The sequence below is a fragment of the Mauremys mutica genome, chromosome 13 (genome assembly GCF_020497125.1).
Source record: "Mauremys mutica isolate MM-2020 ecotype Southern chromosome 13, ASM2049712v1, whole genome shotgun sequence".
Lineage (NCBI taxonomy): Eukaryota > Metazoa > Chordata > Testudines > Geoemydidae > Mauremys > Mauremys mutica.
The window spans coordinates 10,694,637-10,714,468 of NC_059084.1; the positions used below are offsets into that span (position 1 = coordinate 10,694,637).

General features: G+C 40.9%; 1 protein-coding gene across 2 annotated transcripts in view; it reads right to left on the bottom strand.

Moving 5' to 3' along the window:
- The window catches only part of GNAS (GNAS complex locus), a 242,887-nt gene that overhangs the window by 148,257 nt on the left and 74,798 nt on the right, over positions 1-19,832 (bottom strand). Inside the window, exon 1 of one of the 2 annotated variants that reach the window (XM_044986010.1) lies at positions 97-1,210. The exons of the other annotated variant lie outside the window; for it this stretch is intronic. Within the exon in view, the coding sequence (XP_044841945.1) occupies positions 97-235 (139 nt within the window). The 5' untranslated portion in view covers positions 236-1,210. Of the gene's footprint in view, positions 1-96; positions 1,211-19,832 lie in introns of those variants that run through there. 2 annotated transcript variants of the gene reach the window in all.

Consider the following 19,832-nt stretch of genomic DNA (forward strand, 5'->3'; position numbering starts at 1 on the left):
GTGGCCTTCAGGCCCCCCCCTCACACAATAAGAGCAGCCGGTGCGTGGCCCTACAGACCTGCTCCCCCAGGCGCGTCTCCCCAGGGCCCCCCTTACCCAATAGGAGCAGCCGGTGCGTGGCCCGATAGACCTGCTTGTCCTTCTGCAGCTGCTTCTCGATTTTCTTGTTGGCTTCTCGCTGCGCCTTCTCCTCGTTGCGCTGATCCTCGGTCTTGCTGTTCCCTAAGCAGCCCATCTTGGGGAGGGGGCGGCAGGGGGGACCAGGGGAAGGGAGCAGGAGGCGGCTGGGGCTGCTGGGGGGAGGGAGGGAAGGGAGGGAGACACTCTCCCGGGCTCCCTTCTTCTTCCTCCTCCTCCTCCCCCCCCTTTACTCGCTGCTGTGGCTGCCGCTGCCCAGAGACATGGAGAGAGCGGAGCCAGCCAAGGGGGGGGCCGATGGCGATGACTTTGCTGCTGCTGCTGCTCAGCCGGGCCTCCTCCCCAGCAGCTGCAGCTGCTGCTTCTCCTAACCCTCCCTCCCAGACCCACTCCGATCCCCTCAATGCACCTTTCCCGAGGAAAAAAAAATAGGGGATCTCCGCACCCCTGGCTGGATCACCGCTTAGTTCGGATTTAAAAAAATAAATCCCCCCCCGTTTCCCCTCCACACACACGAATCCAGTTGCAGGTCCACCCCCCACAAAAAAAAATTCCTCCTTAGATCCAAGGCACAGGCTCCAGCCGGAGAAACCTCCCCAAATCCTGATCACAGAGAATCTAGAAATGTCTCTTCCTTGTCTCTCCCCCCTCTCCAAAGGGCTGAAGCACCCAAAGGGGTCAATCCAACCCCCAGCTCCCTGCTGGATAAGAAGTCCCTTTTCCTCTCTGGGCTGTGTGGGTTTTCCTCTTCTGCTGCCGCTGCTTCTTCCTCCCTAATGGTGGTTTTTCCAGTCCAAGGCCCCCCCTTTTTTTCCTTGCTGCTGCTGCTGCTTTTTCACATTAGGTTTCCAGGCTGCTGAATCCTTTGGCTTCTCCAGCAAACAGAGGGAGTGGGGGGCGGGGAGGGGTGGGGGGGAGAGAGAAGTAAAAGCCGGTTTGGTCTCCCCCCCAAGCAAAACTGGCCCCCCACTAGCGGGTTTTTCCCCTAATTTATTTTTTCTCCTCTCTCTTGCATTTCTCTTAGCGAGAGAGGGAGATATTTATTGAGATCTATAGAGAAGGGAGAGAGAGATGGGGTGGGGCAAGCAAGCTCACACACTGAACCATGGGAACTGAACCATTCACATGATACCCAAACGTCAGGAGTTACTGACTAGAGGCGCCCTCTTCAAACCAAACACCCAGGGAGGCACCGGGTCCCAGAGGCGAGATGTGGGGAGAGGCGAGCGCGCTCGCTCTTATGCGCCCTTTTAATGCCCCCCCCCTTTGTTCTTCACGTTCAGAAGTTTGCTTATTTAGTGGCTTGGCTACAAAACCAGTGCAAGCAAGTAGAACAGCAGAATTTTCCCTTTACTGGGCATCCTTGTTTGTCTGATATGCAAAACCAAGGTCCTGAGTACTTGTGTTCAGTAAATCCCCCGGGGCAGTTTTGGTATGTGAGCTTTGCTGTCTGGTCAAGTTCCAACGAAAGTAATACCTTTCTAAGGCCTAAAAGTTCCCCTGCCAGTTTCAGAAAAATTATTTTATTTTTATTCCACCATCCTGATTTCTTTATAGTGGTGCAGTGTAAACAGCTACTAGTTTCCCCAGTAAGCTCACCATAGTAGGGGCCTGTCCTGCAAACACCAGTGCATAATGCTTCCTGTAGCCTACAGGCCCCCTGAAGTCATTGTAGCTAGATTGGTTTATCCAATTTAGGACTAAATTATCTTAATTTTATTCATTAGGATCATGTTCTAGGCCTGATGCTGCAAACAATTTGGTACATGCATAACTTCAATGACCTTAAACTTAATAGTCTCACGGAAGGACTATTCATGCTTAAAGTTAAGTATGTGCCTAAGTGTTTGCAGGATTGGAGGTTTAACTATTCAATTAAAGTTTATAAACTTTATTCCGTATACATTTTAACTAAGCTGTTCATGGGCAAAGAACTGTCACTTTATAAATAAAATACTTATTAGAGAACATCAAACCAAATATTTGTATTTAAATATATATTTGTACATGTTATTGGTTGATGAATTTTAAGGCTATTCTAAACTACATAAGGCCCATCCTGCAAACACTTAAGCATATACCTTTACTGATGTACGGGATTCTGTGTGAGTAAAGTTACTCAACTAAACGTTTGCCACGACACTCCCATATACTTTGATCCTGGAAGGAGCTCAGCATAGGCAGAATCATCTCCCTGCAGGCCTGGGACCAGAGGCAGATGTTTAATTTTAAGTATGCAAATAATTCCACTGAAGTAAATGGGACTACTCGCATGGTTAAAGTAATATTGCTGGATTAAAGCTTCAGCCTACAGTGCACTACATCCTGTCTCTTGTGTATATGCCTTTTGTTAGCTAACCATTTCTGGTTTATTTTTAAAAGATTTAAAAAATAAAAATACCCTACCCAAAGCAGGCAGTAACAAGCATAAACGCGTGAACTGCACTCGCGGTTGGAAAATAAAGGTTAGTGCCTTAGTGTTTCTTCTTGTAAAATACTAGTTCCCCACTATTTATCAAAAAGGGATTTGTTTCTCTAAGGCGCTCATCCTGTAATCTGCAGGTGGAAGGAAGCTGTGCAGAGCCTCACAGACTTCAGTGGGGCTTCATGGAATGGAGGTATAGATATGTTTATGCAGAGCAGCTTACAAGGTCAATGCCAAAGAGTTATTAAAAAAAACCAACAAACTGTCACTGTAGACCTGATCCTGCAAACAATTGTACATCTATTAACTTTATGTTTTCATGTGCATGAAGTTAATTCCTGAAGGGCTTGCAGGACCAGGGACCATTTTTGCAAAAACCCCTAAATTTGTGCTCCCTGTTTGCCTTAATTTCAACAAAAACAAATCTCAAATATCAGTTTGGGGTAGATGCTAACTGAGCTTCTATATTAGTTATCACTGTGTTCTCTCTGTGATTAGTGAAAATGTATGTCCATCATCCCAAGTAAATTAATTTATCCTCCTTTGGAAAATTAAATTCTGCATAAGAAAATTCCAGTGTGCATCATCCAGTTAAAATAGTGGCAACTACCTGCAGTAACATGGTTACCTGAATACAATAAGCATCCAGGAAGTCATCTTGACCTATTAGACTGCACCTATTCTGTTGTCCTTACTTATAGGGAGGTGGATCTGAAAGCACTCATAGGTCTGGAACAGAATACCTACCCAACCTAAGGCTTTGGAGATTTTTCAGGGCTTTCAGTGATTCTGTTGGTGTCAATCGTGAAAGTGACAGGGAAACTGGGCCTTGATCCATAATCCTTTGAAGACAATGGGAAGACTCCTAGAGACTTTACTGAGCATTGGATCAAGACCTCAAAGACTTGTCTTGAATCCCCAATGCCCAGATTCAATCGAAGCAGAAGATATATAATTTTCCTGGCTTTTATTAATTATTATTATTATTATTATTATTTGAAATGTATTTGGAGTCAATTTATTTTCAAACAAATGCCAGTTATATAACAGGGTATTTGCAGTGGGGTGGGGGCCATATGAGCCAGAGCAAAATTTACACTGAAAATAAAGTAAAAATTAGGGCTGCCAAGCAATTAAAAAAATAATCGTGATTTATCACACTGTTAATAATAGAATACCAAGGAGTATAGTCACAAATTTAATTGACGCATTTTTTTTTAAATTAGCATCATCAGCATGAAAGCATGTCCTCTGGCATGGTGGTTGAAGCATGGAAGGGGCATATGAATGTTTAGAATATCTGGCATTTAAATATCTTGAAACGCCAGCTACAAAAGTGCCATGCGAATGCCTGTTCTCGCTTTCAGGTGACAGTGTAAATAAGAAGCAGGCAGCAGTATCTCCCGTCAATGTAAACAAACTTGTTTGTCTTAGCGATTGGGAGAATAAGAAGTAGGACTGAGTGTACTTGTAGGTGCTAAGGTTTTACTGTTTTGTTTTTGAGTGCAGTTATGTACCAAAAAATATCTGCATTTGTAAGTTACACTTTCACGATAAAGAGATTGCACTTCAGTACTTGTATGAGGTGAATTGAAATATATCTATCTATCTATCTATTTGGATGTTTTCTACATTTTCAAATATATTGATTTAAATTACAATACAGAATACAAAGTGTACAGTGCTCACTTTATATTTATTTTTTATTACAAATATTTGCACTGTAAAAAACAAAAGAAATAGTATTAGTATTTTTCAATTCACCTAATACAAGTACTATCTCTTTTGTTTATCATTTTTACAGTGCAAATATTTGTAAAAAAAGTAATATAAAGTGAGCACTCAACACTTTGTATTCTGTGTTGTAATAGAAATCAATATTTGAAAATGTAGAAGAACATTCAAAAATATTTAATAAATTTCAATTGGTATTCTATTGTTTAACAGTGTGATTAATCGCGATTAATTTTTTTAATCACAGTTAACTAAAAAAAATAATAATTTAATGAGTTAACTGTGATTAATCGACAGCCCTAGTAAAAACTCATCAGTTTCCCATTGTAATAGTTATGAAGAGACTGCAGAATTGTCGATATGTTCCACCTTATGAAGAAGGGGAAATCTGCCCTCAGCATCAAGGCGCTTTTGTATTTTCTTTGTCATCAGTCCCTTCCAGATTGGGGGAGATCTTTAACTGGAGCCTCAAAGTACTCATAAATGTGTACACAAATATGATAGTAATTGGAGGTGCAGACAGAAAAAGGCCAAACAACCTACCTGGATTGGAAGTGTGGTAGAACATTCACCGACAAGTGAATCATTGCTGTGAAATTGTTTGCATCTGTACCTGATGGCACTGATCATTGTCCTAAAATAAAATGTGAATTACGTATGTGCTGAAATGACCGCAATGATCTGTATATCTGCAGCAGCTGCGGGACAAAGGAATTGCGAAAGTCCTTGTATACTGTATACCTGCGGCCTTTGGGGTGTAATAGGACCTTGGGCTGTGGAGTTGGATAAGAAGGACGTATTCAACTAATTTACAAAACTCCCATTGATTTACAGTGGAACAAAGACTTGGCCCATTGTATTAAAACTGGGGCTCTCGTTATTAAAAACAGTAAAAAAAGAACTATCCAAAAGTGTGTATTCTGTGATCACATGACATTTGTATTAGGGACTGTTCCTCATTTATCTGAAAAATTATGTCTTTTTCACCCACTGCAGGCCTACACATGGGGGGAGACAAAACCTATTGACCTGATCCTGCACTGTTTACGTTAATGGGAGATCAGGTCCTATATGCATTAATTTGTGAGACTGGGCTCCTTTTAGTTTTCACTGTGTTTCACACTTCCAGCTAAATATTAAAACCTGTTGATGTTCCTTCTGGGTCTAAATACGATCGGTAAAAGCTCCAGAAGAAATGGTATATTGCAATCCAATATTATCCTGTTGCAGATTCTTTTTTACAGTCTAAAATAAACATTTCCAAGGAAACTGATACCTCTGTGTGGGTCTAGATTTAAGGATTTTGAGGGAAGGGGCATGGAATTTACCCTGGTGGCAAGACAATAATATTCTGTCAAGGTGGTTTATACCTGAAGTTAAAAATTGCTCCAAAGCAGTGACAATAGGATCTCTGGAGATTAATAACATTAAAAGACCACCTTTGTACTTAGGTGATTGTGAGAGGTTTATGTGTTGGTAAGTTTCATATAATACTTTTGATTATATTTGATAGATTTGCCGAATTCAATTTTTTGTCTATTACTCTACCTTGTCTTGCATTCTAATGAAAATTAATGAGTGATTTTATCTTTTTTGGAAATGGGTATTACTGTTACATTGTCGTTCACATCTCCTGGCCCTGATCCTGCAAACACTTATTCAACTCAGTAGTCCCACTGAAGATCACTACCGATGGAGACTATACTCTTCCTAGCTAGGACAGCAATATAGTTTGATTTATGAGGTCTTAGAGACATGTTACTATAAAGAAGTAGTAGGCTACTGATGACAGTGAAAGTGGGAAAGTGCTAGTTGAAAGGGACAAAGTCAACTTAACAACTGCACTTCTGTCTGCTGAAGACTTACAACCACCACCTATGGATATTGCAGCTTAAACAGACTAAAAGAAAAACACAATTCTTCTCTATTTTAATGTGTTTACTTTGCACATTTGACAGGACACTGTATAGCCATTTTCACTCTGTTTTCTGTGGACAGTCTGCACAGTTAGTTTTTCCTGTTGTGTGTGATATGCATGAACATGTCATGGTAACAACCACATAAATTGATTTAGAAATAATCCAGGTGCAGGTGTAGTTCTTGAAACTGCTTTAACTTATTATTTTGTTAACTGACTAGATTTTAAGTTGACACTGTCTCTTTCATATCAGCTATTTAATTCTACACCAATTTTTCATATGAACAGACACTTGGGAAATGTCTTTCCCTTACTCCTTTTTCTGACTGGATGGACAGAATCTTTAGGGTCTAATTCTGATCTCACCTTGGTTAAACTCCACTGACTTCATTAGTGTTACTCTTGACTTTCACTGGTGTTAGTGAGATTAAAATTAGGCCTTCAGTCTTCAAATACAATTTTTGGGCCTGATCCTGGGAGGTGCTGGGTGTCCTCATCTCCCATTAAAGACGATTTAGATTTGATGAGAGTTGAGAGGATTAACAGGAGACAAAGACTGGTGGCCTGGGAAGGAGGAGGAATGGTGGTGATGTAACTATCCTTTGTTCCTGTCTCTGGGATGGAGGTAGGGTAGCCTATTTGACACAGGCCATTCATTAAGGGGACATAGTGCTCAGATGACAATCTTAAATCCATTGCTCTTATGTTCTAGTTATACTTTTGACTCTCTGATTCAATTTTGACTCAGCCTTAAAATAAGTAAGCAGTAAACTTTGTGTGTAACCTTTCAAAGAGTTCAGGAGATTTCTGTAAGTAACCAGCTTTCTTGGTGTTAAAGAGAAAAGGAGAAAAGTCCTTAAGTTATACTATACTGATCCCCCTACAAAGAATGAACTAGACATTGTTTAACTAGGGTATCCACATCTGAAAATGTTCTCTAGCTCATGCACCTCGATCGCCTCTACTATCTTTAACCAGTCCACCTGCAGGACTGTCACCTTCTCTTGCACTGCGGCAACGTGGGTCGATGGACTGGAATGCTGATCCCACGAAAGTGTGATCTTGAGAGGAAGGGAGGCTGATCCCTTCTTGTCAAACACCTGTGAATCTGGAATTCTCCCCCACCTAAACATATAACGTAGCATCCTGCAAGGCAAGGCCTAAACCCTGTTTCCTTTTTTAATACCATTCATTGTATGGGAAGGAAGGATGCAGATGCCTTCCTTTTTTTCTGCTCCACTCTCGGGCAATGTTGTTTTCAGGGCCTTATTATTTTCTAGAGGATTTATAGTATTGGGGGAAATAATTAATTAACACAATTATATGCAGTGGGTGCCCAAAAAAATTCCACTGGTCCTGAGCACCTGGCAGGATTGGACCCTTGAGTAGCAATAAGTTTTCCTTGGGAGAGGTCCACATTATGCTGCTGCCCCATAGGTTCATGACCCTACTGTTCCAGTGGGTCTAAGAGAATTCCCCCTTGTAAAAATAGGGAGCATCACTGGAACCAGTGGAATCTTTCAACCAGGTGGCACTTTTTAAGGGCACCTAGTGTATCTCTGAGTGTGTGCACGGACACTCGTGTTGATTAGAGATGTTTTCTCTCTTCTGCAGGCTGTTTTTTTTTTTTAAATATAGCATGATAAATAAAACAAAAGCATTAAAGGCCTATGCTCTTGGGTTAAGACTTCAGTAATGCAGGATCAGACCTACAATTCTCAAGATGAGTAATCCCAGTAAACCTGGCCTTCCCACCAGTCTGATGTGGTGATTAATTAAGGCTACAATTTAGACTCATATCCATCTTTTATTTGCCTTGATTAGTTCTGTCATTGCCTGAACAATTCCTAGGAGGAGGTCTCAAAACGCATGAGACCCCAATGGCCTCTTGCAGTTTACATTTCTGGTAAATGGAGCCATATTCCATCATGCAAAATCCTTTGGGCTCGAAATTAACAACATCTCAGTGGAAAAAAAGTTTCAAAGTCTCCTGCTTGCCCTTTGACATGGTAAACAAGGGACCCCAGAGCAGTGGTTCTCAACCAGGGGTCCAGGGCCCTTTGGGGGGCCACGAGCAGGTTTCAGGGGGGTGCCAAGCATGGCTAGCATTAGACTCACTGGGGCCCAGGATAGAAAGCTGAAGTCCTGCTACCTGGGGCTGAAGCCCAGGGCCCTGAGCCCCGCCACTCAGGTTGTAGCTTTGTGGGAGCCCCTGTGGCATAAGCTCCAGGCAATTGCCCTCCTTGTTCACCCCCTAATGCCAGCCCTGGCTTTTATATGCACCAAAAAACCAATTATTGTGGCAAAGGTGAGCCGGGGAGTTTTTATAACAGGTTGGGCGGAGGTTCAGAAAGAAAAGGTTGAGAACCCCTGCCCTAGAGTAACCTCGAGCCAGTTTAAGGGGAACAAATAAACTGAACCAAGCAATAATCTATTAAGGAAAAACAAAGCCAACGGAACATGGAGCTAGCAGCCTATGCAAATTTTTGTCCCTTGCAGGCACCAGCAAAAAAAAAAAAAAAAAAAAAGGTCAACAAGCATTAACAGGCAAACCAGGTCAAAAAATAAATGATCCTCAATGAAACTCAGGTAGATCAAGAAACTATCATCAAGTAGAACAACAGTAGGTCCTATCGAATAGGAAACAATCAGGGTGTAATAAAATGTGCGATGCCACTAATAAAGAAATAGGTGTACCATCAATATTCTCCCAAAAGAACAAACTGAAACCACTTCTGGAGCACACCAAAACAAACAGAGCTAATGGGAAATGTTTCCCTCTCCAGTAGAACAGAATTTTCCATACAAAAATTCTAAACCTAAAGTTAAAAAAAATAAAAATAAAAAAAATCCCAAAACCTACTTATTGAATCGGCCACAAGGTTGTTTTTTTTTTTTAAGTCCTACCCCTCCCCCCCTTCTAAACTGCCTTTTAACCAGTGCCGCCCCGGGGGGGGGGGTGGCAAGTGGGGCAATTTGCCCCGGGCCCCACAGGGGCCCCAGAAGAGCTTTTTGGGGCCCCTGGAGAGGGGTCCTTCACTCGCTCAGGGGGCCCTGGAAAACTCTTGTGGGGCCCGGGACCCCGAAGCTTCTTTGGCGGCAATTCGGTGGCGGGGGCCCCCAGACCCATTTAATCCTCTGGGCGGCCCTGTCTTTAACTAAATGAAAACAGACTTTAAGGAATTCAGGATTATGATCATAAAAACACAGAATTATCGCCTTTCAACTTCTACCTTCACCCATCTTCTCTTTTTGATTATTTATTTATTTTCCAACCATTCAGGCATTCAGCATTGAACTTTGTAAAAAGTGTCTTATGAAACTGCAGCACAAGTACATCCTAGTGCTCCAGGCAGCACATGTGACATGTTGCTTTCAAAGGGTGGGATCTGAGAGGCAGATTATGAGTCTGAGTTACAATTTCATTACCAGTTTGTTCTTTAGGCAGTGCACAGATTAATATTATTATTATTTAGGTCTAATTACTGGCTGAGCATTTTCATTTTATGGAGTGTAACAGGAAGGGGTATAAGAGGATTTCTAAATAGATCTTGGTACATTGTCACAGGTTCTAATGTGCTATAAAGTGTCTGCCACTTTTTACATTATAAATTCAAACAGCCTTCATAGAATACCAGGATTGGAAGGGACCTCAGGAGCTCATCTAGTCCAATCCCCTGCTCAAAGCAGGACCAATCCCCAGACAGATTTTTGCCCCAGATCCCTAAATGGCCCCCTCAAGGATTGAACTCACAATGCTGGGTTTAGGAGGCCAATGCTCAAACCACTGAGCTATCCCTTCCCCCAAACCATCACACACAAAATAGCTTATATAATTGCACATAGGTTTTAGTGTGGCAAAGCTATACTACTCTCAGTACCAACCACCATTATTAAAGGTGACCTGCAAAGGAAACAGAATTGAGTTTTTGCTGTTTTTCTTAGCACAAAAACCTGAAAAGGTTATCTAAAAAAAATATTTTTTTCCTGCCTTGTTATTTTTACATTAAAAACTAAGGGCCCTATCTTAAATCTGTATTCATACAGCACACAAATGCAGTTCTAGAACTGGAGCTTAAGTTCTTATCTACACTGATTTTTTTCTTGGAAGACTCGACTCTATGGATAACTGGAGATTTGACAGGACTAGGATTTCAGAGGTGCCATGCAATGAAACCATTATGTCAATGGAGAGGCAATGCAGTCTAGTGGACAAAGCACTGAATTGGTATTTAAGATATCTGGGATCTACACCTAGCTCTGCCTCTGATCTGCTGTACAATCTTGGGCACATCACTTCCCTTCTCTATGCCTCTCTTTCCCCTCCCATCCTTTGTCAGTTTTGCCTACTTAGATTATAAGCACTTCAGGGCAGGGACCATTTCTTATGACTATGTACAGTACTCAGCAAAATGAAGCCTCCATCTCAGTTGAGATCTTTAGGCACTACTGTAATACAAATAAATAAAATAAATAATTATTACAGTGGGAAGTGATCTTTATTAGACTGTAAAACTGTTTTGTTTTTTATTAATACCTATTTAACTCAAACAGTTGGGAGAACGATGGCTTTGTTAAAGTTTCAACGCTCTTGTATTTCAAAAAACCCTCAATTCTCATCTGAGCTCCCAACATTTCCATACATTTTATATATTTAAGTAACAAAGAAGCAAACTTTTCTTTTTGGAAATACACACACACACACACACACACACACACACACACACTTACTTCTCAGGCCTTCTTTATCCACCATCAAGAAACAAACAGGGCAGAAACCCAATGGCTTTTTCTTTTACAAGTCACCTGTTTGCTTTATGCTCTTGGGTATTGTAATGCAGAATTTGTTTTTCCATTCCTCGTGCATGCTCTCGTGTCTGAGGAAGAGTAGCCTATCCACTTCTGAAGCAATTAACTTCTTACAGCTAAGGCTACACCATGTAAACATTGAGCAAGTTTCAGAGCTGAGAGCCCAGTCCTGGCAGGCGCTGAGAATACTCAGCCTGCATGGACTTCAATGGGAGTGGAAGATTCTCAGCACCTTATAGGATTTGGCCTTTAGTTACTAGGCCTCTGGCATGCTCCACATAAATTAATGCAGTAATACTGTATGTGTAAATCACCCTCTCCTCTTCAGTCTATGGGGTTACTGTATTTGTGCTAGTAAAGAGCTGTTGATAGAAATTCATCCCTCCCTGCACTAATGCTGAGGAATCAGGATTTGTGTAGGGTATCAGAGGGGTAGCCGTGTTAGTCTGGATCTGTAAAAGCAGCAAAGAGTCCTGTGGCACCTTATAGACTAATAGACATATTGGAGCATGAGCTTTCGTGGGTGAATACCCACTTCGTCAGATGCAAGTGGGTATTCACCCACAAAAGCTCATGCTCCAATACTTCTGTTAGTCTATAAGGTGCCACAGGACTCTTTGTTGATTTGTGTAGGGAATGCTGCAAAGGTGAGGACTCGGATGGAATTCACACCCCACCACCCCCTCGGGTGCAGCAAAGCCTTCTATGCCAGCCTATAAACCCCTCTGTGTGTCCTCTGCATGGTTTTGGAGTAACTAGATTAGGGTGACCAGACAGCAAATGTGAAAAATCGGGACGGGGGTGGGGTGGGGGGTAATAGGAGCCTATATAAGATAAAGACCCAAAAATCGGGACTGTCCCTGTAAAATCGGGACATCTGGTCACCCTAAACTAGATTCAAGAAAGTGCAGGTGCAGAACAGGCTCCTGGCAGACTCCTTCTCCCTAATGACTCCTTCTGCTGCAGTCTACTTGAAACAGCGTTGAGTCCCCTCTGGCATATGATGGAGGGACAGTCCCATGCTCCATGCAGGGTTCTCTCACTTGGCTGCATTTCATTTACACAGCCACACATTTATCCTGAAATATTTTACCTTTGAACTGGTGAGTATTACTGAGGAAGACACTAACTCCATGTAAATGACTGGTCAGGAAGGCCTCATCCAAGGACGGCTTCCAGAGGAAGATTTCAGCAGCCACATTATTTGTTTTGTTTAAAATGATTTCTGTCTTGACAGTGTCTCTGTACCAAAGCAGCACACGTGCTAAGCATGCACAGCGCTGCCTATTGTGAGACACACAGAAAGGAATAGATTTAATTGATTTTGTTATTTGAAATATCGTGTAGCTGCAGGGAGAATCCTATCCAGCAAGCTGAAATACAACCAAGCTTTTAGAGGACATTTTGGGTCCTAATGTCCCTACATTGCCTTTTTTAGGATTCAGCCTTAACTTTGTATTTCTAGGCCTGTTTGGCTTAGCTCATGCATGAGCATGTGTGTTATTATTACTAGAACTGGGCGAATGCCACACAGCATATTCCACACAGCATTTTCCATGAATATACACTTGAATGAAAAGTGTGTTCATTTCCCCTGAATATTCTAGTGAGCGAGTTTATAGACAGTCTCCTCAAAGAGAGACTTTCTCAGCCTGGGCACATGACCAAAGGATCAGAGACAATATTTAAGGAGAAAGTCCAATCTCTTCCCCCCAGCCATGGCTTCTGTAGAGAGTTCATCATTCTTGTGAGTGAGTTGTTGGGAGATGGTCAAAGCTGATGGTCCTAGATTGTTCTGTGTCAGCGATCCTGAGGCAGTCATTCAGTCAAGCCTCTACTACAAAATGGATGCTGTAATACACAATGGAAGTTGCAATGCAAGATGAAGGTCACCCTCCAAAATGAAAGTTACAGTCAAAATGTCATTCACAAAACAATGGAGCTCACAACATGGCAGTACATCCAGTGTCACAATCACAGTGCATCCAGGAAGACCAGATTACAAAGAGAAAAGGTAGGAAGGGCTGCCTATCTGGTGGATGTTGACCCAATGAGGACTCACAGGAGAGGTGAGACCAGACTATAGGGGGGGTGTTGAAGACTGGGTTCTTTTTCAAAGATCTGTAGCTCTCTAGTGCTGTTTAAGAGTAAAGTGACTATTAGTGCTAAGCCATGCTGTCCTACCACCTTGTCCCTAAAGGAGTTAATTAAGAAGTTCAGAGTGCCAACAACACTCATGCATTTTGTAAAGGAAAGTGTATAGCTGCAGAAGTTGAATGCGCTGGTATCCACAATTATACAGGGAAGTGTCCTATTTGACATGGGTCAGTAGATTTTTCAATCTCTGCTCAGGTATATATGCAGCTGTCATGTATTCTATACATATGTGAAAGACTGACATCTTTCTAGATAAAGTACAGCACAGGGTGGTTTTAGCTCAATTTGTCTTTGTTTCTTGCATGTCAGGTGTAGTACATTTGCTACAGCCCCATGCACTTCCAACTTGTTTGGAGACTGTCTAATCCAGTGGTTCTCAGTAAAGTGAATGCATAACCCCAGGGGTATGCAGAGGTCTTCCAGGGGGTACATCAACTCATCTAGATGTTTGCCTAGTTTTACAACAGGCTACATAAAAAGCAGTAGCGAAATCAGTACAAACTACAATTTTATATAGACAATGACTTGATTATATGCAAGTACAATATTTATATTCCAATTGATTTATTTTATAAATTATATGAAAACAAAGAGAAAATAAGCAATATTTCAGCAATAGTGTACTGTGACACTTTGGTATTTTTATGCCTGATTTTGTAAGCAAGTAGTTTTTAAGTGAGGTGAAGCTTGGGGGTATGCAAGACAAATAGGACTCCTGAAAGGGATACAGTAATCTGTAAACATTGAGAGCCACTGGTTTAATCAACTGATCTGTTCCCTATCTTGTATTCCTTCCCTTGATCTACACTTGCTATAGTAGATGTATTGAAGCCTGATGGCTATAATATACCTTATTTTTTGGTTGGGGAGGTGGGGAAGGCTATGCTGAGTGAATGAACATACATTCTGTCAGCATAGCTATGATCCTAAAATAGAATTAAATTATTATGCTGCTCCTACACTCTACACCCTTTACCCATTCTAAAACAAATCTTTTGCTCTGATCCTTTTTAGATTAACTACTGAACTATATGAGGAAATATGGGGCAAATGAGATGATCTGATACAGAACCCCCCCATATAATTTTTACAAAAACAATATATACTTACTGTAATTCATAACCTATAATGCCTCAACTCTTCTGTATTCCTTTACCATACACATTGGTTACCATCTCTTAATATGTATGTACAAAAATAAGGGTCCACCTGGCTTAGGGTGACCAGACAGCAAGCATGAAAAATCGGGACAGGGGGTGGGGGTAATAGGAGCCTATATAAGAAAAAGACCCAAAAATCGAGACATCTGGTCACCCTAACCTGGCTGTGGGAGCTCTGGTTTTCTAGTTAAATTCATCAGGGCCAATGGGAGAGTAAAGCAAGAACACCGACTTAGCAAAAGATTTCCTAACCACACACATTTTACTCTTAAAAAAGCACAGTAGAATTACAGATCTATGAATTCAACCCCCCCTAGTCTGATCTCACCCTGTCTGCGAGTCCTGGTTCTGGCCAGCATCTTTAATCAAGGGAGAGTCTCTTGTGTCTTCACTCTCTTCAGCAAGTTCTGCTTACAAGTGGTGACAGAAATTTAGCCCCTTCCTTCGAAATCTCATCGAACCTTTCTTTTAAAACCATCTCCCTCCCATTCTGTCCAGGAGTTCCTCGCTCCAGCCCTCTCTCTCCTCCCCCCCTGCCTCTGTGTCTTTTGTCCCAAGGAACTGGGTTAGTCACCGAGAGCCATTCAAAGTCAATGGCCCTACTAGTAGAGAACTCATTGTTCCAGTAGGGAAGAATCATTCAATGAAATGAGAGAGCTAGCAAGGGCCATTATTAGCCCTCTTTGAAGTGCCCCACACCTTATCACGAACACACAGTCTCTAGAACAGACTGAGTCAGGATTAGGCTGGTTTTCAGCATAGACTGCATATCTGAGTCCAACATGGACATTGCAACACACAATGAAGATTGCAGTAAAGGTTACAATCACAAAATGGTGTTCACAAAGCTAAACGGAATCTGCAATTGAATACAGCCATATCTCCAAAATGGTCACACTATCAACTACTATATTTATCTTTAATAAAGCGTTTAGTCACTAAAATACATTTTGTTCTTTTTAATACAGATTTGTACAAATATTTCTATGGATTCATCTTTGTTTAAAAAAAAAACTATTTTTTTCAAACTACATTCCAATGTAGGAACATTTCACTTTACCTGCTTTACTTTAATGCTATCATGAAAGGAACCTCTTTGAAGTTTTCTTATTAGAAAAGCTTTAAAACTTAAGCAATCTGAATTATTTTTCTATGAACCAAATAATCTTCTTAAGCAGTAAAAAGTTAACAAACTCAAATCATTTTATTGAAAAAATTCATAAAGAGAGCAGACCAGATTCACGTCTTGCTGTCCTACATTCCCTCTAAATGTAACATCTAACCCTGGATTCTTAGAATTTTTCATGTTCAAGTTTATAGCCAATTGAGTTTGGCTTTTACAGCAGAAAGTTTGTCATGTAAATGTCATTCTCTAGCTGCAACAAACCCAGTAATGAATATGATCCCCAAGAAAACATACATTTCAGCAACAAATCCAAGTTCAACCCTGGTACTTCAAAACACAATCACATTTGACTCATTGTGTATGAAAACTGTATCTTGGAGATGCTGTATGTTCAAAACCAAAAATACCAGCACAGGTTCAATATATTCTGGCTCCTGAATTGTCAAGCATATCAGTTGTTAAGGATTTTGTGTTATTGTCAAAGGGACATGGCCGATTACTTTCAGGGCCGGCTCCAGGCACCAGCTCAGCAAGCAGATGCTTGGGGCCGCCAAGGGGAAGGAGCGGCACATCGGGCTCTTTGGTGGCAATTCGGCGGCAGGTCCCTCGGTCCCTCTCGGAGAGAAGGACCTGCTGCCGAAGTGCCACCGAAGAAGAAAGTGGCGCGGTGGAGCAGCCACTGATAGCGGCCAAAAAAAAAAAAAAAAAAAAGCTGCGTAGGGCAGCAAAACCCTGGAGCCGTCCCTGGTTACTTTCTATAATTAATTGGGTGCGAGATTTTGTTTGTTTGTTTTTCAGTAGAGTTATCAATTGTTTAGCAGAAATGGGGTAAAGAGTCAACGCTGGGGGTTCAATTCCAGGCTAGTTTAGGACCAATGTTCCCATTTAGCTTCAGTGGTTATGGCACCAAAACTGCATGAAGTCTATTGAGATATCACTTCCATCCAAAGAAGAAAGAGAAAATAGTCCCTTTCTGGTTTTGAATCCAACCCAGACCCAAATCTGGGGAGGCAGGTTCTGATCCAGGAATTTAAATACAATCTCCCCTTGAAATGTGCAAAGACTCCATATTAAGGTGCCATTTTGGGCCTCTCTCCGTTGTTTAGTAATACTTAGTTTAACCCATTTTCATTAGACAAACTGCAGTCCCCACCCCCATTTCCTGTAGACCACAAACCAACATGGCTTTTACTTGTTTATTTCTTTATTTGATTTCTACTAACCTGATTTATGGTGCCATGAATGTTGACATCCCATGGATTTCAGAATAGTGGCTGTTAGTTAACTTGTGCTCCCTCTACTGTCTGACTTGCTTTGCAAGTGAAGAACTTTTTAAATTTCTTGGTGACAAAGAAGTCTATTTTATTTTTAATTTTAGAACAAAAGGTTATTTGCCTGCAGATTTTAATGATTGCAATAAGGTCCTAAATTAGAATCTTCTTAAGATTCATGACTATGTATCCCTCTTTTAAGGCCTGCATAGTGCAAAAACAACATGCATACAACTCCGACTGAAGTCCGTACTTTCAAAACGTGTGTCTTCCTTTTCTGACAACACTGTGAGGAACAAAGGGATAACAGTCCTGCTCCAGCTGAACTCAGTGAACAGAATTGGGCAATATGTTAGCTAATAACTATGGACCAGATTTTCAGAAGTGCTGAACAGCCAGAACTCCAGCTAAAGTCAGTGTAAGCTGCAAATACTCAGCCCATGTGCACATCACGTCCTTTTATCTTGATTATTACGAAGATTAGACCAAATCCTTCAAAAGGGAGCAAAGCCTGAGTAAAAGGGCTGCTGTGGGTTCCAAGTTTCAGCATGCTGGTATGTGCTAATCGCTAAGGCTTGGACCCACTACTTCTGTTTGACAAGCCTACGCTCCCTTAATTCCCTTTGGAACACCTACCTGCAAACTGCATATGAACAGTGCACATGGTGGATGTGGAAAGCCTTCTGCGATTCCTTCACCTTTGTAGCAGCAACACAGACTTTCCCACTGCTTATGAGAACAGATGTGCCCTAGTCATAAGTTCTGAATCTGGCTGAACAGTTCTTGGATGCAAGATTCTGACTGGAGACTCTCTCCCTCCCCCTCTCCTTTAGAGCCTTTTGTGGCCACACTACCCAACTTGCAGAGTGACTTCTGTAATTCATAGAAATATTTGCAAAAATTTATATCCAAGTCATTTTTATCCCTTCCTCCTGAAGTAATATTTATTAGCTAGAACCAAACAAATCAGAGCAATTTCAATTTTAACTCTGAGGCTAGGCAAGAACTTAAAGATCCTACTGCACTATTTGCAAAATATTAAATAGAGCAAAATATAGTAAGCAGAATAGGTTAGAACAGGGGTTCCCAACCTTTTTCTTTCTGAACCACCTTCCCCCCATGCTATAAAATACCTGTGCCACAACAACTAGTTTTCTGCATATAAAAGCCAGGACCTGCATCAGGGGGTAGCAAGCAGTGCATTTGCCTGCAGCTCCACAGGGGGCCCACCCCTGGTTGAGAACCCACTGGGTTAGAACAGTTGCAAAGAGCTATGCCATTTACACAATTTGTCCAATTAGAAGGTTAGGTAGTATATGGAGATGTCTGAAATATTTTGGGCCTGTGCTGCACTTGTAAATAGGTGATAAACCCATCTTTCCCGTAAGTGATTCAGCAGCAATAAAGTACTTACTGTTATTTAATGATGCAATGGTTTAAAGACTTGACTACTGTACAGTGTGTAATCTGACTCAACAACAGACAATACATTGGACTGCAAGGCCATTCAGAGAAAAGAATAATAGATTTAATCTCTGTGTTTAAAAAAATAAAAGGAAATATTCTGTTACTCTTAGAAAAGGAAAATCTGTAAGAAGAAAATGAATAAAGTAGAAGAGAGGTTTATTCTATCTTTAGGGATGACAATTTGGGGCAGTTTCTTTTATAAACAACAACATTATTCCAATAAGTAGTTAAATAGTTATTCCTCTTGGCAATTAGGGATGAACTGGAATGGTTCACATCAGACTATATCTGAAATCACATGAAAATAAATTCTAGTAAAAATAAGCCTTTAAGTTGTTGTTTACATTGGCAAGTAACCAGCTGGACTATAAAAGCCAATGGTACCATTGACTACCTTACTTATTTTGCAACTGTTACATTAAATAAGTGTTTTAGAGACTCAGTTTCCTCACAAGAGATACAGACTTTCTTATGGGGCTTAAAACAAAGAGAATCAGACTTTTGGGATCGATTTCCTGTTTATTATTGTACTCAATTATACTTTAAGGATGAAATTTTCCCTTCCTCAAACAAAACACAAGTGATTGCCACTCTGTGGCAAGGTGGCTGTGATTTCCACTCATCTGAAAAGCCCATTGGTTTTTGTTTTAATGCAGCGAAAATACTCAATGAAAAAATCCTCACAAAGCCTTTATGAAATGAAACTCAAAACACCTAGTATGTGATTTGCTTTGTAAGCATAGTTATTCCTCAGACACACAAGAGCATACACCTCTTGTCCAGAATGAAAAACTTGCAATTCTGTAAGTCAAACACAGTAACCAAGTCCCAGCTCACTAATTAGTTACGCCTGCAATTCTTCTGTATCTGCTTATAGATACTCATGCACTTTAACCAACTTATTTGCTTTTTCAGCACCTAACTTCTTATGAAGTTTCAATCAAATCAGTCCTAATGTGCTAAACGCCCAGTGCATTGGTGCTGAGCTGGCCAGACAGGACCACACATTTTGAGATGAGCATGAATCCTGTCTATAAATTCTTGACAATATTTAAATTTTATTTCAAAAGAAATATATTTGTTTACAGTCCATTCAGTCATTTGTTTCCTATCTCCTCTTTCAACTTTATGCATGTATAATTTTCATTCTAGAGAGACTTCAGTGCACATGAGAATCAGGCCCACAGAGTCAGATAAATTTTTACACTGATGTTTGGTAATTGCAAAACATTAAACTCCAGTTTGTAGCACTGGTCAGCAGGTTTCATGTTTACTACAGTTGGAATGAAAAATACCAAGCAAATCCAACACTACGAAGACTTAAAAATTAAGAAGAGCAAGACAGCTTTCTACAGAACATTGTATGGGACACCCTTCTCACCTTCCAGAAATTTCTAGATTCCAGAAAACTAAAGCTGCAAACACTAGTTCACAACTTCATTCCTTTCTCTTCAGCAATCTCTGACAGTTCATTCCACTCACTAGCCACATGCCTCTTCAATCACAGATGTAATAGCACATTTCCTTTCTCTATACTTCTGGGCAGCTTTATAACATTCTTATTGTTTCTAAATAATAAGGACATTAGAATCTAATGGGGTGTGTGGGTGTATAACACACCCTTTTA